General features: G+C 48.6%; 4 protein-coding genes and 1 long non-coding RNA gene across 10 annotated transcripts in view; 2 read left to right on the top strand and 3 right to left on the bottom strand.

Moving 5' to 3' along the window:
* The window catches only part of wasf3b (WASP family member 3b), a 19,031-nt gene extending 17,649 nt beyond the window's left edge, over window positions 1-1,382 (bottom strand). Inside the window, 1 exon segment of the mRNA XM_060045306.1 lies at window positions 1,138-1,382. The gene's annotated coding sequence lies outside the window, so the exon portion shown is untranslated.
* Window positions 1,383-2,222: 840 nt separating this feature from the next.
* cdk8 (cyclin dependent kinase 8) lies at window positions 2,223-11,204 on the bottom strand. Its single transcript, XM_060045307.1, has 13 exons — window positions 10,783-11,204; window positions 8,968-9,043; window positions 8,557-8,667; window positions 7,756-7,896; window positions 7,322-7,379; window positions 7,093-7,224; window positions 6,660-6,803; window positions 6,097-6,166; window positions 5,894-5,966; window positions 5,198-5,295; window positions 4,864-4,951; window positions 3,686-3,844; window positions 2,223-3,290 (listed from the first exon to the last, which is right to left on the bottom strand). Exons 1-13 carry the CDS (start codon window positions 10,908-10,910, stop codon window positions 3,165-3,167), a joined length of 1,404 nt encoding a protein of 467 aa, XP_059901290.1. The 5' UTR covers window positions 10,911-11,204; the 3' UTR covers window positions 2,223-3,164.
* LOC132452616 (uncharacterized) lies at window positions 3,854-4,854 on the bottom strand. Of its 2 annotated transcripts, none has more exons than XR_009524426.1 (3): window positions 4,246-4,854; window positions 4,050-4,171; window positions 3,854-3,967 (listed from the first exon to the last, which is right to left on the bottom strand). It is a non-coding gene; the product is annotated as an uncharacterized LOC132452616 (long non-coding RNA). The 2 variants fall into 2 exon arrangements; XR_009524425.1 differs by having other exon boundaries at window positions 4,050-4,126; window positions 4,291-4,854.
* Window positions 11,205-11,755: 551 nt separating the features above from the next.
* rnf6 (ring finger protein (C3H2C3 type) 6) lies at window positions 11,756-17,381 on the top strand. The gene is made up of 4 exons (XM_060045305.1): window positions 11,756-11,916; window positions 13,204-13,358; window positions 13,528-13,653; window positions 13,992-17,381. Exons 2-4 carry the CDS (start codon window positions 13,217-13,219, stop codon window positions 15,848-15,850), a joined length of 2,127 nt encoding a protein of 708 aa, XP_059901288.1. The 5' UTR covers window positions 11,756-11,916; window positions 13,204-13,216; the 3' UTR covers window positions 15,851-17,381.
* Window positions 17,382-17,608: 227 nt separating this feature from the next.
* The window catches only part of atp8a2 (ATPase phospholipid transporting 8A2), a 52,386-nt gene continuing 47,611 nt past the window's right edge, over window positions 17,609-22,383 (top strand). For 3 of the 5 annotated variants that reach the window (XM_060045299.1, XM_060045300.1, XM_060045298.1), the window contains exons 1-2: window positions 17,609-17,866; window positions 21,396-21,488. In XM_060045299.1, coding sequence (XP_059901282.1) covers window positions 17,827-17,866; window positions 21,396-21,488 — 133 coding nt within the window. In that variant the 5' untranslated portion in view covers window positions 17,609-17,826. The remainder of the gene's footprint in view (window positions 17,867-21,395; window positions 21,489-22,383) is intronic. The other 2 variants (XM_060045302.1, XM_060045301.1) reach the window with 1 other exon arrangement.

The raw sequence follows: 22,383 nt of genomic DNA, 5'->3' as shown, positions 1-22,383 counted from the left end.
AATATGACGTAAAGAAATACTCTGAATGTGACAATGCACCAAGGCGCCTCAGTGGCACTATGCAGAGGTAGGCCTAGCATCTCTGGGTGGTGACCAGAAACCTGGAGTTGCCTTAGAAAGGTCTTGGTTCTGTTATTCAAGAATTGGCCATGAGTAGGCAAGAATCCATAGAATATTGTCAACTGTTCACAATTGCAATTACAATTCATAATTGTAATTGGACTTCTGTGCATTTTTCTAGAATAAATTAAAACCCTTCGCTCAATTTCTACAAACCAAACTAGAAGCAGGCGGAGACGCAGGCACACATCCAATACACATGCACTGCCTAACACACGCACACACACAGAGTACACAAACCAAACACACACACAGAACACAAACCAAACACACACACACACACACACACACACACACACACACACACACACAAACACGCCGAACACACACCACACACACACAGACTCCCACACACAGATTACACAAAGCAAAGACGCACACACACTGAACACAAACCACACGCACACGCGCACACGCACACGCACACGCACACACACACACACACACACACACACACACACACACACACACACACACACACACACACACACACACACCACAAACCCAACACACACAGACAGCCGTGAACCGATGGAGCGATCCATCAATCTTCCGCACCGTCGCTTCTACTCACTGATGCTGTGACCCATATTTGTTTATCAATCTCTGTTACCACATCTCTATTAAATCACGGTCATCCCACTGACGATAGGAGCAGACACATGACCCGTTCATCCACACACCGTCTGCACAGCCCACATGTAAGCTGCTATATTGCCAACCATATAGTGCTGAAGGGCAAAAGTTGCACATTATAGCTCAGAGTGGTCAGTACGTGGTGGGCTACAGGCTACTGATCCACCTCCATGTACTATCCACGGCCGGGGGGTCGGACCCGGGGGAGTCGGACCCTGGTGCGGGGACCACTCGGTAGCTAGCTTGTGCTTTGCGGTCGACCCACAGTGTGGTGATTTCAATAAATAAAACAAAAAAGATAATGATACAAATTTGAAATAATGAATGAAGTTAAACATGCGCGTTATTTTCTTAAGGTAAAAAGTATTGTTTTCCCCTCACCGGCACTTCAGATATCAGGAGAATCCAGCTGGTCCGCATGTCCCGTTAGTCCATCCTGTCGACCCCCGCAGACTGGCCACTCACAACGACCCAGGGGGGGCGGGACCCGTCCCCCGCATCCACCAATGACGTCTCCGCATAAGGGATTTAACAAGTGATGGTCGCGCTCACCGACCAATGACGGTGCAGGTACTGCCTGAGTGGCGGCCACAGGAGGGGGGTTCTCCTCATCCCTCCACCGCGGTGTTAAGAATGGGCAGGGCGGGGTGATTCTGGGTGTGCTGCTGAAGAAGAGCTTATGGGGTTTACGCAACCGAGCGCTGCCCATTCACGACTTGCATTTGGAGCTTAAAAGTAAAACGCTGTGAGGAGGATGGAGGATTTGGCAAACGTTTTGCCTGCATCAATTGGCACGAAGGGGTATCGGATATGTAAAGACGAAATTGAAATCGCCGACTCCATACTCAACTAGAAGTCAGCCAATAGGCTTCAGTGAGAAGCAGAACGCCATCCTTCATCATTGAGCAATCGTTACATCGCTCGCATCGAGGGATGCAACGATTGCTCCTTGATGAAGGATGTCGTTCTGTTCTTGCAATAAGGGAACAGTAAACTTCACATGATAGGGATACTATAGGACTGCTGACAAAGAGCTGGGTATCCGTGGCTATAAATAGAAAATATGCTGATATTCAGTCTGCAGAGAGCGCATGTAGGTTACGGTTTGGACAATATAGTCATTTACTATATTTATTTCCTTCTTTGATCGTTTAATATGAATTGTTGATAGACAACCTATAAAAACGAATTTGCCTACAGCAGATCCTTAGATTATATTCTATTTATAATAAATAAGCGTTTTTGCAATACATATATGCGCCTATCAGTAATCCTTAACACGCACGCACGCGCGCACACACACCTGATACCTATAGTCTGTCAATAACGACATTAAAAATACATTTGTATTAGAATTGCTGGTGTTTTAGTAAGCTCGGAAATGACATTGATTTGAGCATAAATATTCCATCAATCGTCCAAGTTACTACTTTTCTGTAAACACAGACCCTCAAATAAACACCACCCATGTTTCCATATTTAATGTCAACATAACTGCATTGTGTATAATAGCTCAGTACAATACACTAGAATCCGTCTGTCGTCCCCGGCGTGATGTGTCGGTTCATTCCATGAAAACAAAACCATGGAAAAATATTAAATTATAAACTAAAATAATTGTTGAATCTTTCCATCCTTGACAGACGCAGCGGCCCATTGTGGTGCTCCTCAGCCTCCCAGCTCAGGCTCTGTGCTCAGCCTCCCAGCACTGGCCCTCTGATAAGGCCTTAAGGTGGCCACACACACACACACACACACACACACACACACACACACACACACACACACACACACACAGTAGGACAGACCTACTTATAAACAGAAAGTTAGACTGTACTACAGATAGACTGTGCTATATAAACTGAAAGCATGATTGACCTTTACAGGAGCCATGTCCTACTGATAGACCGACCTACATATAAAATAAAAAGGTCAGACCTACAGAAAACAGAAGGACTGAGCTACGACAGACAGACAGACGGACGGAGAGGGTCATCACTGGCTGCCACTAGCAGCATTCAGTGTCCTCTCACTTTCATCCAGAGTCCGGGACGTCCCTCTTTATTTATTTATTTATTAAGTTTGTCAGGTTTTCAGGCAGACCAAATCAACGGTAGTCCACTAAAAACACACCAGGCAGAACACTCTGGTGTGGCGCATGGGGCAATGATCCACTGGTCAGCAGACAAGGGGAGACGGGAGGAAGGCATGGGTTATGTTCTTCTCTTCGGTCACTCCTTGTTCCTCCTGCCAGGAGCTCTCCTGAGACGGGGTGGCGGGTGCGTGGTGTAGGGGAGGGTCTGGTTCGTTAGCCCGGGGGGGGGGGGGCGACACCTCCACCTCACCCTACATTCTCCTTGAGAGGGTGTGTGTGAGGTGGGGTGGGGGAGGAGGGGAGGATGGGGCTGTCAGTAGCGGTGGGTCTGGTGGGAGTACTGCGGCGGCTGCTGGGAGGTAGAGGAATACCCCATGCCGCTCTGGGGCAGTGATGTGCTTGGTCCTGGGTTCTGGTAGGCAGCATGTGGATTTGAGCGCTGGGAGGAGGAAAACAGGTCAGAAAGAATAGATGGAAAATACTGTTGATGTGCGTGTCGTTTCTGAACCGTGACCGTTATGCACTCATAAAAAGCATTCATAAATAAAAACGATTAACCTCGTGTTCTGATTCCTATACTGTTGAGCTTTTGTGAAACTAGGTCGTGCAGCACACATTTTCCTTTTGCTCAACTTGCTTGTATGCTTTGATGGTTCTCAGCCTCACTGTGTGTGTGTGTGTGTGTGTGTGTGTGTGTGTGTGTGTGTGTGTGTGTGTGTGTGTGTGTGTGTGTGTGTGTGTGTGTGTGTGTGTGTGTGTGTGTGTGTGTGTGTGTGTGTGTGTGTGTGTGTGTGTGTGTGTGTGTGTGTGTGTGTGTGTGTGTGTGTGTGTTACCTGGTAGTCTGAGGTCATGATGAGACCACCCGAGGTCGTGGTGGGCGGCACCACTCGCACCTTCTTCAGAGGTGGGCCCTGGGTGTGGCTGTTGTCAGGGTTACCCGTGTGCCCCGCCCCGTTGGTGTGGTTGTTGCCCTGCTGCTGCTGCTGGTTTTTCTGTGCATGTATACGAGACCGGACACAACCTTCATCAACCGTACACAGACCGTATAACCATCTAGATCTATTTACGGACCCAACCTTCATCAACCAGACACAGACCATCTATATACACCCAACCTTCATCAACCATACACAGACACAGACCATCTATATGCACCCACCTTCATCAACCAGACACAGACCATCAATATACACCCACCGTCATCAACCAGACACAGACCATCAATATACACCCACCGTCATCAACCAGACACAGAGCATCTATATACAGACAACCTTCATCAACCAAACACAGACCAGCTATATCTATATACAGACGACCTTCATCAACCGTCTATCCATCTAGATTTATATACGGACACAACCGTCATCAACCATCTATATACGGACCCAACCTTCATCAACCAAACACCGACCAGCTATATCTATATACAGACAACCTTCAACAACCAAACACAGACCAGCTATATCTATATAGACAACCTTCATCAACCAAACACAGACCAGCTATATCTATATACAGACAACCTTCAACCAAACACAGACAAGCTATATCTATATACAGACAACCTTCATCAACCAGACACAGACCATCTATGTCTATATACGGAATACCTTCAACTAGAAACAGACCATCTATGTCTATATACGGAATACCTTCAACTAGAAACAGACCATCTATATCTATCTCTCTATCTATCCAGACAACCTTCATCAACCAGACACAGACCATGTACTGTATATCGATATGTATATTTGACAAACCCCATAAAAATCAAGAGTGCATGTGCATTAATAGGGTCCATTTTCTTCTCGCCAAAGTGTTTCACACGATTTCACGCCAGGAGTTGAACGCCGTTTGGGTTATCTTATATTGTCTCCCGGACAAGTTGTATAAATGTGGGTAACGGCGGAACAATCTCTCTTCAAAGCATGCCTGTACAGTGTTATCTATAGCATGTGGAGTGCTAGCTGTGTACACTCCCCTCACTAATGTCTGCAGAGGAACGCACATTTCTGACTTTGTCGGCCTTGTCCTCCGGCTCCTCCTCTGTCAGGAACTCCCTCTTGGGGTAGGGGATCTGGCAGCCTGCGAACACACTGAGGACCTGCCACCGTTAACAAGCTTGGCTGACTGTTTACATGGAAGGAGTTAAACTAGAATAACAGGGTAATGGAAGGGATGTGAACCCAATCAGCTCTGTGCGGAGACCCGGAGGTTCTCTTGGTAGGGACACTGCCAAGACCATTCATTTTGTAGTTTTGAGACGAAAAACAACATTCAATGTATATTCGAATATGGGCTTAAAATAAATAAACAGGAAGTGATGTGTGCGCATGTCTTACTCAGAGGTGGGCAGGGGTTCCTCCAGGAAGTAGGGGTCCTGCATGGCCTGCTCAGACGTGATCCTACGGATGGGGTCCATGGTCAGCAATTTCTGAAGCTTGAGGGCCAACATAAAAAAGGCAAGAAAAACATTAACATTGACATTAACAAGGTCAAGCTACGACAAACATATATATACGGAGACAGTGTTAAGCCATGACAAACATACATACGAGAGGCTCCTGGCATTAATAGTTAATTTCTAAATTCCAGCAACAAGCAGTCATAGAAGACATAAAAGGTGCGACAAAGGATTATCAGAACTAGGTCAAATATGCCAAAATTAATTTAAACGCATTTTTCTTCATATTTGTTAAATCAATAAATCTAAATGATCGGTCAGAAAAATGAAAAAAAATCTAAGCTAAGTGGTGTGTACCTTCCTACCTGCGCACACTCTGCCCGTGTACTACAGGCACGTGACCAGGGTCTTCCACATGGCTAGGTCGACCAATAGCTAGTGTTAGCACGCTAGCTATGTGTTTTGGGGAGTGGGTTTGGAGGGCGCCTGAAGGTGGGATGGTATTCATTTAAATACTTCTGATCGGATACGGTCAAAATCTAGCAGTCTGGATGGCTTCTCCAAATGTGGACACCCCAGCATTGATGGTATCTCCAGCACAGAACCCTAAAGAAGCAGAGCTGTTATCGCTTACCAAATGGAATGCTTTGCTGTCTGGTTTGACTTTGTGTTTCTCCATGTATTTTATAAGGCTACAATTTGTGTATCTGGAGAAAAAAAAAAGAATCACAATAGATTTGTTTAAAGTTGTTCTTGTTCTGAACTAACATGACATTTCTTCTTAATAAGAGGAAACAACATATTCTTCTATTTGAAGAAGCAAGGGTGAGGACTCACGTGTTTCTCCTAAAGTCCTTCATCAGAGTAGAGTGCTCTGGCATCTTCTTGATGTCTTCCCAGTCCTTTTCTGTCCAACGACCAGAGAACAGGATTACACAGATGCTCCATACCACACAGTCCACGCCAATTAAAGATTAGGACTATATTTACGGTCTCAAGACAAATCTTCTTTTGGGACTTGGTCCAAGTCTTCATTTTAATATGATTTTATTAACATCACTTGTTTATTTATTCTGGAAGTGATGCATAAAAGAGAAGGAAATGCACTGGCTAATACTTTATTTATGAGTTAAACCCCCTCATACTCTGTAAGGCAGAGTTACAACTTCATACAGTAATCCCCAAAAGTCAGTTTAATCTTTAATCAGAAAAGAGGAAACACTCTAATCTCCCACTGGACACACTTGTGTAATTTCTACATGTAACTTGTGATGTAAATGCTTGTGAGGGTCCCAAGCCCTCCTGAAGTCCCCTCACTGGCCAAGCAGAGGGCACACTCGGTTCCTTCCTCAGTACATATGCCCCCCCCCCCCCCCCCCCCCTGCTCTGCGGAGTCTCACCGGCGGGGAAGCCCATGACGTTGAAGATGCGGTCCAACTGGTCGTGGTGGTACGGGTTGCTGGTCTTGATGTCCTCCTGCCGGCAGTGGAAGATGGGCTCGGACGTCAGGAGCTCAGCGAAGATGCAGCCGATGGCCCAGATGTCTGAGACAGACACACAGGCCGACAGACAGGCCGACAGACAGGCAGGCAGACAAAGACACACACAGACAGAGAGAGTACAGATGACGTCTACTATTTAGCTGGTTAGAGTGTCGGACTCCCAAGCGAAAGGTTCTTGGTTCGAAACCTGGCCGCAGTCTGCCTTTAGGCTTTAAACTGCCTTGCTAAATAATTACATGCATCTCAAAATAGTTCACTGTTACATCTTTATATATAACTCTAGATAGAGATGTTGTGGAAAGTAAAACACAAGTAAATAGTAAATCCTCACCGATGGCTTTTGTGTAGTGCCGGGCCCCCAGCAGTAGTTCTGGAGCTCTGTACCAGAACGTGACCACCACAGGGTCCAAGTCAGCTAAAGGCTTTAGTGGTGAATTGAAAAGACGTGCAAAGCCCATGTCGGCTGTACACAGGAACCAGAGAGACAAGGAGAAACATTAGTAAAGAACCAGCTTACGCAGATGAAGCCCAAGAAGGTGATGAAGGCCAGCTGTACGCACCAATCTTCACCCGGCCCCGCTCTGGCCCCTCCCCCATCACCAAGATGTTGGCAGGTTTCTAGAGCACAGAAAGAGGACATTTATTTTTTTAACTCAATATCAGTGAGAGCATTAGCTAACCAAATATTCTGCTGCCCTCTATTGGACAAAATACAATGAAGCCATTCCACGTACACATTGAGCATTTAAAAAAATATTGATCTGCATTAATCAAAACCCAATTTATTGTTGATTAAGAACTTGAAATGGGAATCGTGTTTACACAAGTAGAAGCAACTCATCAAATGCCAACAATTCACTCTTCACAGGAAATTCTATTCAATCACACTCAACATCCATGTTCCTGCACATGGATGGCAGGCCCAACCAACAAACCATCAATTCCCATCTCGTGCCTCCCAGCACCTCCCCGTTCTCCTCCTCTTCCTGCCTACCAGATCTCTGTGGAGCACCCAGTTGGCGTGGAGGTAATGGATGCCGTCCAAGATCTGGTAGAGCAGGGACTTCACCATGCCCCTCGGTAACTGCAGGGGCTTCTTGTTGGCCTTGGACGCTCTGTGGAACTTGATTATGTGCTGTGGACAGAGAGGGAATACACCTTTTAGCCCTTTAGTGTGTGATATGATCATGGTGGTTCCCCATGAATGAGGCTTCATGCTGGAGGCGGAATGAGTAACGCTGATGCATGCGAGTGTGTCGTTGAAGCCAGCGCTAATGTGAAACTGTATTACAACAGCTTGTCATCGACTTGACCGCCTGCCGCTGTTGTTGTTCTCTCTTTGCTTTGTGCGGGAAACGGGTTAACCATTCTGTAGGTCTTCCATCATGTTAGTAATGAAATCCATTATCCTTCAGGCATTTTCAGTGGAGCTATTCCAGTGCTCCAATACAGAATGCACTCAGAGTCCTCAGCCCACAGAACCAGGCCAGGGGGCGCTCGGTATTTAGAGAAGACCGGACTTGTTGTAGCACCAGCTTGAATCTCCATCAACTGATCAGGGCACGATTGGCCTTCTCAGGATCAGGGGACGCCACAATTTTCTGGGACATTTGCCTTGAATAAAAACTATCACCGGGCAGCCAAGGGAGCATTATCCCTCTCCCCGTGTCCTACTTCTCAGCCACATGTGTACTTGATATTGTCTGGTCGCTCCGTGTGTGGTGGGTTACGGTGGCGGCGGTGTCCGGGCGCTCTGTGTGTGGTGCGTTACGGCGTCGGTGGTGTCCGTGCTCACCCACAGGTCGTGCTCCGCGTAGTCGAACAGGAGCCACACCTTTCGGTCGGCGTGCGACAGGAACACCTTCTGCAGGGAGATGACGTTGGGATGCTTCAGCTCCCGGAGAAGCTGCCCCAAACAAAACAAGAACAAGAACACTCAGACGTACTTCCCATAAACAACAACATCCACAGCCGTGGCGGCCAAGCGGTGACGGCTGATGAAGATGCAAACTATTGAATGACTTCTGAAAATGGATTTCAGCATTTATTGTTGGAATTCCCTTGTATTGCTACTGGTCATGAAGCTAGCATTCCTCTCGCTAAAACATACGTAACAGTACGATTATTCAAACGTCAAAATATATGAAGGGATTGAATGCAGTCGATCAGGATGGGAAATAAATGAAGAAAGGAGAAGCAGACTCACTGCTATCTCTCTGCAGGCCGACATCGAGATGCCAGTGCCTTCAATCTGCTTCAGGGCGTAATCCTTATCATCCTTCCTACAGAGAAAAGACAGACATAATGAACCAGAGAGGGGGAGAGAGAGTGGCAATAGAGGGAATAAGTGAAAGAAACAAAAGAGACATTCAGGGTCACGTCATCTGGGGCCAGATCCCAGGGCCCGGCGAGGGCCTTCTGCTCAGGAAAATTCAGGGGGGGGGGGAGACGACAGAGTGCGGCCAGAGCTGCGTTAACGCCAGATCTGTGAAACCAAGCTCACCTCCGAGGCTTTTTAAAACAATAAAGGGAGAGGAAGCAGGCCCGGTATGGCAGCTAGCCAGGGACAAACCTAACACATGGAGAGGCCGGCCGTTGTACCAGTGCAGCCTTTTCTCTCCATATCCCTCGCCTGGATCCACTCCTGAACCCCTGGCCAAGGGCCAGGCCCAAGGCCCTTCCTTGCATCGCAAATTAGCCCACAGAGCCATGACCAGCTGTTCCGCACAGCAAACACAAACATCTCTGCTATAAGTACAGCACTATTTAGTCTGGTTCTGGTTGCTGGAACGTCATGTTAATGATCCTTGGTGTGACTGGGTCAGTCAAGATATCCTGGTACCACTTCCATGTGTGCAACAACTCAATAAGGTCTGGAGGAGGACTGGGATGGAGAAGAGGCTTTTGCCTGAATGCGAGCAATGTTTTAAATGGAAGAAAATACCAAAGTATGACAAAATATTCAGATTGTAAGCCAAAACAAATATTTGCATATTCTTTAAATGCCTGAATAGTGCTTACATGGAAGACTGTACAGACAGTAATACTGTCCAGACAGTTAAATATGGTTGTTTCTCCTTCTGACAAATGTAAGTCGCTTTGGCATGGCATGGTTTGGTTGGGATTACTCGCTTTTTCACATTTTCTTAACATTAATTCTTAAACCTGTGCCTAGCTTATTTTTTTTGGCCCATTCCCAACCCACTAAATACTAAATCAATTGGGGGGAGGGAGACCGTTAAAGCACAACAAGGAACCTTGTGCGGAGATGTGAACAGCTTTATTTTTTTTAAGTATTTACCGAAGAACATCAACGGTCGAAGAATGTCATCATGGGAAATAGAATTTCGTACTAGAACGAACGGCCCGCTGTCCTAAACTCTTTTATAAATACTGCGTGTCGTTTGTCTTTTTGTGTAATCAGTTATTATACTATCAAATGTTTTGTGGATTGTAGGCTCATATTATCGATTTACACCCATCAGTGATGGAGTTTAGATGCAAACACTGTCTCTCAGAAGCAATTTATGGTAACTATGTTGCATTACAATAGCCAACGATATTCACTGAACCTCGAACTCCTAAACCCATGGTTGATGTTACGGGTATTTCTGATACTTTCGTTAGTGGATAACAATAATGCTCTGGACACACTCTTAAACCTGTTCAATCAACAAGACAATGAAAAAAACCATGAAACACGACAGATATACAAAATGCAATCCAAATGAACTAGGCATTGGATGTTTTCGACATGGACCAGTCCTTGTTGTAAAGTTATATGCACGGAGCTGTGTGGCGGGGCAGAGGCTCCAGCCATGCAGATAGGACATTCATCGCGGAGAATGTAATATTGTGGTCCGTTGATTAGTTTACACAGACATGCATCTTTAAAATGATTTTTGTGCAAATGACAGTTGTAATCGCTCTTGATACGGTAAAGAGATGGTAAACCATGCCACAAGGCTATGGGAGCTCACAAAGGGTTAACCAGCACCTTAAGGCCTTGTCAATAACTCACCCATCCTTTCTCTTGGCTTTGTACACATGTCCGTAGGTGCCCCTTCCCACCTTACACCCTTCGTACTCGAACAGGTCCTCCACCCGTTCTCTCTCGCCGGTCAACTTCACTTTGAAGTCATAGTCCATGTTCACTATTGTTGATCTCCTCCTGGAGCCGCTCGGGAGGCACTAGGCTACTTAACGAGCTCGGTCCCTCGGCTAGATGCCTTCCCTGGCGAAGCTCCTTCTTTCAGCCCCGTCTCCACATCTAGTTTCCTATTGAGGGGATAATGTGTTTACCGTGAGGACGCCAGTGGTTTTAAGTGATTCAGGTGTGATCGATAATGACTATTGCTTTATCTTCTCGCTGCGTTTCTCTCTCAGCCGGTCGGTAACGGCAGAGACGCGTCACGGCACTGCCGTAAAGTGTCGCTCAGTCTGCTCTGAATAAAGTGTGGATGAAACTCGGGAATACTACTTTTAAGAAATAAATCGCAAATCCATAGTATGTTTACTTTCATTTGTAATAGGAGTTGGATAACGACGATGCGAACAATTGCATCTTCGGAGAGAAAACGCCTCTACGTCATGCGTGTCAAAATGCATTCATCAACACTGCGTTTTATAATGCAGATGCATTGTACTGTATTACATCCAACCTTACTCATTGGTTTGGATAAAACAAATAAAACAGACCGCGATAGGTTTTATGCCATATGCCTATTATAAACATGATAGACTAAATTCCATGCATGCATTCGCTCACTATGTGGAATCAATCGTAAAGTTACACCTAATAGAAAATTAAATATTCATTCCACTGTAGGCAACTGTAGTGACATCAAGAGCAAGACACTACGTTTCATGCCAGCAGTTAAAAGTGGCTTTATATCCTTTACAAACAACCTACATTTCTCAAACAGACGAGGGATATTGAGGACTGGAACCTAAACCGTACTTAATTTTTTCGTGCAGCTTTCCTGAAATGATAATATAACAAAACCCTACAGGAGAAAGGCGTGTTAGTGAGAAGAGGTAGGAACTAGTGCATGATGTGTGGTGTTCCGCCCGGTCAATTATAGTGTGACACCACCGGTCCCATCTTGGTTTGACAGAGGAAGAGGAACCGTCCATATTACAGCTGCTTTGTCAGGTACCATTTCTCTACTATTCACCTTGTCATTCATAAACAAAAGCCTCGGAGGATGCGTGTGTATCTATGGACCACCCTTGCTGCTAAATGAACACTATTGTGCCATCACTGTCAGGGGGTGTATTCAGCAGCCTTAGGGTTAGCATGCTAACTAGCCAGCTAACCTGCTGGACTGACGCTCAGTAGAGATAAGCTAACAGTTATTACATTGAGCTCATTGAGTTAGCTCACCTGCTAGCTTCCAGTTAGCGCTAGATGTGTTGCGCACGTTAAATAGCTGCACGCATATTGGCCGGGCGCACAAACGCAATTCTGTCGGTGATGTTGCAACAGTTGCGAACACGTCATTAGTTTTCCGGACGGTACACATTGTAACGTTAAACCATTTTGAGGAAACTCTTCTTTGTTTCTCTTCCTTTGCCCTGTGCGTACATGGGAGCCGTCCGTCCCGCCATCATGCCCCTCCGTCATGCCCCCTCTGTCATGCCCCCTCTATCCTACCCCTCCGTCATGCCCCCTCAATCACGCCCCCTCAATCACGCTCTGCAACACAGTGTTTGGACCCTAGACATGCCTGTACGTTCTCCCATATGCCGGGGATTGGTTTCTTGCTAGGATGACAACGCCACTTCGTTAGATTCCCCCCCGGCATTTCTCAACATTGGCCTTCTGTGTGGGATCCAGGATTATCTGGCTAAAGCTGTCCTTGGCCAAAAGAGGGACTTCCTATGTTTTGATCCTGTTTTTCACTGATTTACCTCACTGCCATTTATTTTATTTGAATGTTTCCTTTGATGATGACAATTGCAGCTACAAAAGGAGCGGGTCCTGTCACAGCCTTCGTTGGGCTTTGGGGGATGGCAGTGTGTGCTGATGTTTTACTCAAACACTTACTGGCATTGTCTGTGAGCATCCAAGTGATTGCGTTAGACCCCGGTGCGTTAGTATCTTGACAGTTGATCTACCTTATTGTTGGTGATTGGACATGGAGCCTTCATATGCTATGAATGAACCCAGTTTCATTCGGTCCTTTAAACAGCAATACGAACAGCAAAGATCATACCTGTCCTCAGTGAGCTCATGTCTGACCTGCAAGCTTCATATAGATGTATTTTTCTGTGTGATTGCGATTAAGCTTGGGTTTCCGTTCTCCACATAAGCTCCAAAGATACTCTGAATGTGAGATCCTAACCTTGAATAACAACGCTGGTGGCATAACAGATGTGCCTTCCTCCTGAGGCTGAACATTGACCTCCCCCTGGCCCCTTCTTCATTGCATCCCAACAGCGGTCGCACGGCGATGGACCCTGCCGGTGGGAGAGACGAGCGGCGGAGGCAGGCAGAGCGTCTTCGCCGGGAGGAGGCCTACTACCACTTCATTAACGAGCTGAACGAGGAGGAGTACCGGCTCATGAGAGACGGCAACCTGCTGGGCACCCCTGGTGAGTGGGAGCCCGTGCACGGCGTTGACATGCCGCTTAACCCGCTGATCGACCACCTCACCTCTTGTGACCTTGATTCAAAAAGGACAATGCACAAAATATGTCCTAGTACACTGAAGCAGTGGCTAGAGATGTGGGAGGGTGTGACCTCTGCGGCGTGTTGTTACAGGGGAGGTGACGGCAGAAGAGCTCCGGCAGCGCCTGGATGGGGCCAAGGAGCGCGTGTCCTCTCAGCCCCGCCCCGAGCAGCGTCTGCAGGCGTCCACAGACGCCGGGGACCAGGAGGGCAGCAGTGGTGAGGGGGAGGAGAGAGGAGCCCTGGGGTGGGGCACTAGGGGCAGGTGGTAGGGAGAAGAGGCCACGACTGAAGCAAACCAGTCTCCATCAACACTGGTCTGCTCTCTGGGTTGTTGTGGCAGTCGTGTTGTTATGGTCGGGTCCTCATTTCCCTGAATCTGACCAAAGAACAAAATGTGAAAATAGTGCATTTGAATGCATATCTTTCAATCTGTTATTCAATAATTGCATTGAACAATCTTCTTAGAGTAGAAAAGGCAGCAGTCCGAGATGGCAGTGTATGGCTGTGATCGGTGATTGTAAACTGTCTAATTGCGTACTGTGTATTCTTTACAGGGGCCCCTGACCCGGGAGCCGAATCCTCCAACGGTGATTCATTACTGGAGTGGCTGAACACGTTCAGGCGCACCGGCAATGCCACGCGCAGCGGGCAAAGCGGCAACCAGACCTGGCGCGCGGTCAGTCGCACCAACCCCAACAGTGGCGAGTTCCGCTTCAGCCTGGAGATCAACATCAACCACGAGCAGCCGGAGCCCGGCGAGCACAGCGAAGCCGCGCTTGTGGCCGAGCTCCCGGCGGTGGCCCCTAACACCACCTCAACCGCAATACGTACAGCCTCGTATCTACCCCCAGTGCCACGCCCCTCAACCTATGCCGCCCCTTATCCCACCCCCCGGCCCTCCATCAGCAGGAGGGCCCAGGCCAGGCGCACACGCAGTGCCAACTCCTCCCCCCGCTCTGCCCAAGACAGTGTTCCTCCAGCACCCCCTCCTGCCTCTGTGATGAGGAGGGGGGTGACCCTGCCTCCAACACCACTACCAACACCACCTCACCCTTCCTTTACTCCCCCCAGTGACCAAGCCGGCTCCTTGCGACACCACACCCTGAACGCGGCGCTGGAGCGTGGGCGTGACGAGGTGACGGCCTCCCTGGAGTGTCCACGTGTGTCGCCGCCTCGGCCTCCTGCCTCTCAGTCCCCACCAGGGGGGCGTGACTCTCGCGGGAGCAGGACTCGATCCCGCGGTCGAATCCGGCGGGCCGCCGGAGGGGCCTCATCTCGGTCTTCAAGGAGAAGCCGGTCCCCCTTAAGCAGAACACCCGTCGCCAGTTCCGCTCCCGACTCTGGCCTAGCCGGCAATGGTTCTGATGGCCAAAGCCTCGAACCAGGCGCTGGAACTAGCTTGGTTTCCATGGAGACACAGGAGGCCGGGTTGGAGCCCGTCGCTCTAACCGAGGCCGCCACAGAGGCAGGGGATCACGAAAGGGAGGCCCAGGCGGGCGCTGCAGGCGCTGCGAGTGTCCGCCGTCATCCCACCATCATGCTGGACCTGCAGGTCCGGAGGATCCGCCCCGGAGAGAATAGGGACCGGGACAGCATCGCCAGCCGGACGCGGTCCCGCGCCCGCGTGGCAGAGAACACGGTCACCTTCGAAAGCGACAGCGGCGGATTCCGGCGCACCATCTCGCGCTCAGAGCGGGCGGGGATACGCACCTACGTCAGCACCATCCGCATCCCTCTGCGGCGCATCAGCGAGACGGGCCTGGGGGAGCCCAACTCCACCGCCCTGCGCTCCATCCTGCGCCAGATCATGACCGGCTTCGGAGAGCTCAGCTCCCTCATGGAGACGGAGGCCGATTCTGAGACGGTGGCCCCCAGCCACCTGGACGCCCCCTCCGCCGGCGCCAACCCTACCACCACCCCCGCCTATCGTCTGCATGGAAACGAGAGCACCGCCGGCCTCAGCGGCACCGGCGCCGTGGACGAGGGCGGGGGAGCGCGGGCGGCGGGGGCCGAGGATGACGGTCAGGGAAGGCAGGGTGGAGGGGTCATGAGCCCCGCGGAGGGGCGCGCCACCAGCAGAGACACAAACAACCTGGTGGAGAACGGGACGCTGCCAATCCTGCGGCTGGCCCACTTCTTCCTGCTCAACGATGAGGAGGACGAGGATCACCCGCGGGGCCTCACCAAAGAGCAGATCGACAACCTGGCAACGCGCACCTACGGCCAGGCCAGCCTGGAGGGGGAGGCGGGGCGCGCCTGCAGCGTCTGCATCAACGAGTACGCCCAGGGCAACAAACTGCGCCGGCTGCCCTGCTCCCACGAGTTCCACATCCACTGCATCGACCGCTGGCTCTCGGAGAACAACACCTGTCCCATCTGCAGGCAGCCCATACTGGCGGCACATCACGAGTGACTGCTGGGATTCCTGCCCCTCACACCAACGGAGACACACCAACGTCATTCTGGGTGTAGAGAACCTGCCCAAGCGGGCCGAGCATGTACATAGGCTTTCATGGTTTTTATTTTCCTTAAAAAAAAATAAAGACTTCATCCTGTTCAAGCTGAGGAAGGTGAAACAGAAAGCGTGGAGGGAAAGCTTACAAATGCAGAGAATTATCAAAACTTTATTTTTTTAGACATCTTGGTTTTCAGCAGTGTTTGGTTGTTTTTGAGTTGGATCATTTTCCTGCAAGGACCGGCTCTGGACTCCGTAGCCTCATGCTTCAGAGGATTGGCATCAACCGCTATTGCTAGCACTAAAGGAGCTACAGAGGCTGCTGCTGCTGACTCATCTCCACCCTCTGTTTTCCACGTGCGACATCCCTCCTTCACGAATGGACGGTGAACCATTCCCTTTCAGGCCCGACGAACATGTACTTCAGTGTAAATACCTCACTGATGCTCCAGATCCATGGATTCTGTTCTGCGGCAAGCTACGCACGCATCTCTTTTTAAGATGTTGAGTTTGTTTTTTTGGAAACGACAACCGAAGTTGCAATCCTCCATTTGTAATGCTCTTGACATTCATTGCTAAATTTTTGCTTGCAAATTGTCCTATTAGTGGACAAGGTAGGTGTGTGTGTGTGTGTGTGTGTGTGTGTGTGTGTGTGTGTGTGTGTGTGTGTGTGTGTGTGTGTGTGTGTGTGTGTGTGTGTGTGTGTGTGTGTGTGTGTGTGTGTGTGTGTGTGTGTGTGTCTGTCTTCCATCTTCAAATCTTTTCAGCATGTAACAGACCCTTGGTAGTTGATGGCCAGGAAGCCAGCGTCCTTGATTTCGTTTTTAATGGCCAGGATCAGTGACCAGACCTGGTCAGCTTTTGATTTCTGTACTATGTGTTATTCAAATTGGTTATCCCCCAACCAGTCTGTCCAGCCATTGGGTGCTGCGCTGGGTCTGGTTGGCCTAGAATAAGGACTGGGTTTGATTTTTATTTCTCATTATTTCGACCCTTGGAGAACGTAATGGATTGGACACCTGGATTTCCTTCAGCACCATGACCCAGACACTACCATCCCCATGGTTACCATGGGGTCACATCCAAAGTTTCAGCAATTGAATCACAGTAAGCAGGAGCACTATTCTTCTGGTACCACTATACTATTAAACCACACAGCTGATGGTGGGGAAGTCCTTGGGTAAGTGTGTGTGTGTCTGTGCATGTCTACAGAGCTGAAGGAGTGGAGTACAGGATGTCCCAGTAACAGTGGGTCTCATCGGATCTCAGAAAGCACTGCTTTGCTTTATTTATTTTTCTCGAATTTCCAACCAAGTTGGAGAAGGCTTTGTGTCTCCCCAGTACAGAAGTGACTATTTATTCTGCTCCTATTTAATAAGATGAGAAAAGAAAAATGCTTTTGGAAATATGTATTATGTTACGTTGTGATGAGAATCAAACAAAAATAAATATGTATTATGTTACTATGTAATAAAATCAAGACAAGGGGTTTTCTTTGCTGTTCACTAACAATGGAGTCAAATACAGTTACTCCTGGTGGTATTCAATGTATGTTGGATAATTCCAACGACAATGACATACGTTTTTAATTGAATATGAAAAATACCTTTATGGTATCGACTATTAGATTATTTTTCAAATAATTAGTCAATACAATCAGGATAACACGCGTCAACACAGAACAGCTTTGCAGACGTCAGGGGCGCGCGCACATCGTCATCCGGTCCGCGCACCCGGTGATGAACGGAGTTCTCGAGCTACCGGAGAGACTGTTGACAATGACAATCCTCACGGTCCCACTGAGAACATGATCCTCCGCCAGCCGCCACAGGCCTGTCCCAGAGCCGCAGTGCCCTGCTGTGTTTGTGGGCCGTGAGCATGCCCTCGCCCCGGCCCGGTCCTTTCAGCCTGACGTCGAAGCAACCTAAAGCAGGATGTATTTCAACCGCTCCAAGAAGATCCACAGCGAAGGAGGTAGGAGACGCCGCCGTGTTTCCGTCGATGTCATTTCATCCCGATTTTTAATGTGTTTATTTCACCGGACAGGCCCGTACCCTCTGCTACGGCCTGTATTTGGGGATATTGACCCACTGTTGTCCGCGGTTCTCTATCTGTTGGAGATCAGAATACCGGACACCGTCCAGACTGCGGCACGACTGCTCATCTGCCGCTGAGCACAAAGTGTCGATGTCCTGCTTTCAGGACGCGGAGTCACGCAGTCCACCTTTTAATACCGTCAATTAGCATTCAATTTGCGTTATTGGCCGCTACGTTGTTGGGAAGAGGTGAGATGTGCCGCGAAGCGGCGAGTTACACCACACCGACTTAACGTGGCACGTGACCCGAGTGCTATTTATTTAAACCGCTTGAAGAATGAACCTGACCCCGCGTGGGGCTCAGGGCCGGGGCTCAGGGTCTATACTAGGCTCGTCCATAGGGGCGCTTTTTGGTTAAAGGTCCCATGGCATGCTACTACTATGGTTGCTTTTATATAGGTGTTACTGGGCCCCTAATACAGTACTTTAAGACGTTCAAGAAATTCAGTCTTGGCGCAGAATTACAGCCACTACGAGCCAGTCCCACAATGAGTTTTCGACAAACGTGGCGGGTCAAGGTGGAGGGTGGGGGTGTGGCCCTGAGCCGCTTGCAGCTACGGTGCCATGAGCTCGTGGATGTAACGCAATGGTGAGGCGCACACAGCTTTTGGCCGTGTTCTGTTAATATTCTAGAACACTTTGGGGCGATCCAGCGGTAGTCCTGGAGCTTTAAATCTAAATAATATTATGGTATACATAGATATCTATAGCATATAATATATATATATTATCACGGCCAAATGATGTGTGCGCCTCCAGACGATATTATGAATCTCACCGACATCTCTGGTTCCTCCATTCAATCTTAAGTAGACTGAACCGCGACATTGAGGAGAAAGGGATTGTTGCCCGCGATTGTTGCCCGCAATTGTTGCCCGCGATGGTTGCCCGCGATTGTTGACCGTGATTGTGGACAGTGATTGTTTCCTGCCGGAGCCCCGCTGCCCGCTGCCGAGAATACCACCGCCTGGGCAGCGGGCCGGCGTTGGGGCCTCTGCGCTCGGCGGTGGTGCCTCGGCAGTGGACAGTGGGGCTCCGGCGGGAGACAATTACGGGGAACAATCCCTTTCTCCTCCATGTTGCAGTTCATGTACTTCAAGGAGTCAAAGCCCTAACCCAACACACACACACACACACACACACACACACACACACACACACACACACACACACACACACACACACACACACACACACACACACACACACACACACAGCGCTCGCACGGTCGTAGCCCATCGTCTCATTGGCGGGCTAAATTCTCTGGGCGGGCAAAGCATGGACCCTGCCCCCGTATGTTTACTTGTCCCCATATGACAACATACTGGGAAAATGCCAAATCAGCGCGTCTGAGCTTTTGTTTTTTCAAAGGCAGAGCAGGATACCTAGTGCTCGTTCTACACCCAACGCAATTTCTAGTTACTAGGGGTTCATAGGCAGGCTAGGGTAACTCATATTGATGTTAACCTCATAAAGTGAAATTTTCATTCCATGGGACCTTTAAAGAAATAATACTATTTTAATACTTCAGTACTTATAATCTATTACTTTGAAAAATTACAAAAAAACACAAGATAACTACATAGGTCCTATTTTCTGCATCACCCAGGCGCCAAAATAAAGAACATCTCAATATATCTGTGCCGTTTCTGTGCATACAATTCCACCAGAAAGTGTTTGATTCTCCAACCCTGATGTCATGTTTGGCGTGTTCCGTAATCAGGCCTGCCGTGTACCGGCTCTCTGATGGCCAATAAGGCAAACTTCAAGTGGCTGCTGGACGGCCTTTAGGAACTCCTGCTCCACAACCTATTCCACTCGTTTCGCTATTGTTCTAGGTTGACCCGCCCAACCTCTAGGCCCCCCAAGGCGGCCTGCTCGGGAAAGTTCTCCTGTCTGAGTACACGGCCACATGGCCAGACAGCTGCCCGGCTGGATCGGGGGGACTGTCCTGATCCCCTGAGAACGACTCGCACATAGGACACACACACACACACACACACACACACACACACACACACACACACACACACACACACACACACACACACACTGTGTGTGTCTGCCTGCCTGCCCCTCTCTAACTGTTTCCAGAAATAGAAAGCGTGGCAAATTGTCACAAGTGATATGAGCGCCATCATCAGGGTTAAGAATACAACCCGTTACTGTTGCAAAATTGAAGCATTACTATCATGCATTCACTCATAAACCACAAGTCTATTTTCCCCTTATAGTGGTGACATTTCCCTTTACATCCAGTCATTAAGTGCTGATCCTTAACATCACACCATTCCCTGACTTGTTGGGCAGTGTGGCCAGATTTGACCAGATTTCCCGCCCAATCTGGCCAAATCTGGCAACACTGTTGTTGGGTCCGAGGGCCTTCCACTCCGGAGCCATGTAAGGGCCAGTGGAGGCTGAGGCCCAGAACCACACAGGGCCCCAGGCCACAAGATCCAACCTTTCCACTGAATGTATCCATCACAAAATAACTAATTCTCACACCTAGTCTTTGATTGACAAGTTCAAATCTTATCAACTGACCAATCATCTACCTCCCCAGGGCCCCCATTGGAGACACCCCCTTTCCAATCCACGACAGTGGTTTCTCCTAGCATTAAATACAGCCAAAATTATACAGCCAAAATTAAACTTCATAAATAGCTAATCCCCCCCTGTGGTTTGACCTCTTGATTCCCGCTCCAATTAGCCCACAGCAATGTTTCCCTTGCGCCCTCAGTGACGTTGAAATTGGTTACATGCACAAACAAACATACAAACACGCATCACTTCATGGCAACTGCAAATTTATGGTGAAAATATCATCAGAATTATCATAATAAAAAAGTAATGACATGGTCAACACATATAGGGTTCAAGCATTATACAACATGTGTTGTGTATTGTGTGTGTTTGTATAAGCCTCGTAGGCCTTTTCTGGTTGCCATGGCTGCCAAGCTGTTGAGGATGCCATTTGGGAAATGGAAGGATAGAAACTGCAGCACTCATCTCTCTTCTACGTATTAATATAAACTGGCCACATGGGGGCAGTCCTGTACTACAATTAAAGGCAAAAAACACCTTGGAGAGGTCTTTTTTCCTGGTAGTGATCTGTACCTTGTTGGTATAAATCCATTCTCTCTTCAGCTATATTTCTACAGTCAGCAACAACTCCCACTTTCACCACACAAACCCCAAGCATAAACACAACGCCAATTTCTGTTTACAAACCCTCTCACTGCATGGCTACGGTGCGACGGTACGATCACTGGTGTTGTTTCTGTATGTTTGTGTGTGTTTGTTTGTCCTTTTGCTGGTGTGTCCCTGACCTGCTGTCGTGTGTGTGTGTGTGTGTGTGTACGTGTGTTATTCTCTCCTGTGACGGCCTCTCTCTCCGCGTCCCACAGAACAGTTAGTGTTGACCGCCATTAGGCAGGACTCCAGCGAGCTACCAGAGTCTGCTACCATGCGCGCCCGCCTCACAGACCGGTTTGATAAAAGTGAGTCTACTCCTCTGAACCCAGCCTGGATGGACACCCCCCTTCCCCAGTGTGCTCTCCCCTCTCAAGCCGAGGGTGCATGTGGGTGCTCCCTGACCCATGACCTCAAGAGCTACAAGGTCTAGAGTTCTTGGCTTCGGTCCCACACAGATATATGTGTAGTTTCTTGGTCTGATGTTTAAAGAAGACAGAATGCGGAGCCTGTAGCTCTTCAGGGCGGGCGTGTGATGAATCATGCTGACCATGTGACCACTGTTTGCATGTGCTTGTAGAGAGCGAACACTGGAGCTGTGATGTTGTAGCTACAGTGATTAATCCAGTCTGACGGATCACACGGACGGTCACCGAGATGTGAACACAGGCCTGCATGTAGACACAACATAGTGAACATGCATATGTGCACATTGCATGAATGGGTAGAGCATGGTTCCAGGCCCATTGCATGCATTTGCATTTCACTGTAAGCAGGGAGTTGGAAGAGGACGTAGGACCTGCCTGCTGCATGTTGACTGCCATTACTTAGATTTCAGGTTGTGTGTAGGAGGGTGTGCACGCACAATGCAATCTTGCGGTTTCTAAGTGTGGATAACTTAAGATATTCGGCCAATAAATAGGCCTTTGAGATACACAATTTTCTGTGTGTGTTAGATCATATACGTACGTACATTGTGTGTGTGTGTGTGTGTGTGTGTGTGTGTTTGTGTGTGATGATATACATACATACATACATTGTGTGAAATCCACCTGTAACACCATCATAAGGATTAGCCGCAGCAGGTGAAGTTGCAGAGCAGACACAGAGAGGATTAGCATCCTTGCGGCCCCCCGGCTTTTAAGAGGCTTTCATTCCACACTACTCCCTCCCTCCCACCTCCTAATCCCATCGTCGTGGCAA

Source organism: Gadus macrocephalus, chromosome 23 (assembly GCF_031168955.1).
Source record: "Gadus macrocephalus chromosome 23, ASM3116895v1".
In the NCBI taxonomy this organism is placed as follows: Eukaryota; Metazoa; Chordata; class Actinopteri; order Gadiformes; family Gadidae; genus Gadus; species Gadus macrocephalus.
This window is presented reverse-complemented; position numbering and strand designations above follow the sequence as displayed.

Excerpts from the sequence above, each read along its gene's own strand:
- cdk8 (XM_060045307.1), bottom strand. The coding sequence starts at position 10,910 with ATGGACTATGACTTCAAAGTGAAGTTGACCGGCGAGAGAGAACGGGTG. Across the intron at positions 9,044-10,782 it reads AAAGCCAAGAGAAAGGATGG|GAAGGATGATAAGGATTACG; the intron begins GTGAGTTATTGA and ends TTTTCTCTGTAG. Across the intron at positions 4,952-5,197 it reads GAACCCCTGCCCACCTCTGA|TGTGTTCGCAGGCTGCCAGA; the intron begins GTAAGACATGCG and ends GCAGGTCCTCAG.
- rnf6 (XM_060045305.1), top strand. The coding sequence starts at position 13,217 with ATGGACCCTGCCGGTGGGAGAGACGAGCGGCGGAGGCAGGCAGAGCGT. Across the intron at positions 13,359-13,527 it reads CAACCTGCTGGGCACCCCTG|GGGAGGTGACGGCAGAAGAG; the intron begins GTGAGTGGGAGC and ends GTGTTGTTACAG. Across the intron at positions 13,654-13,991 it reads GGACCAGGAGGGCAGCAGTG|GGGCCCCTGACCCGGGAGCC; the intron begins GTGAGGGGGAGG and ends TATTCTTTACAG.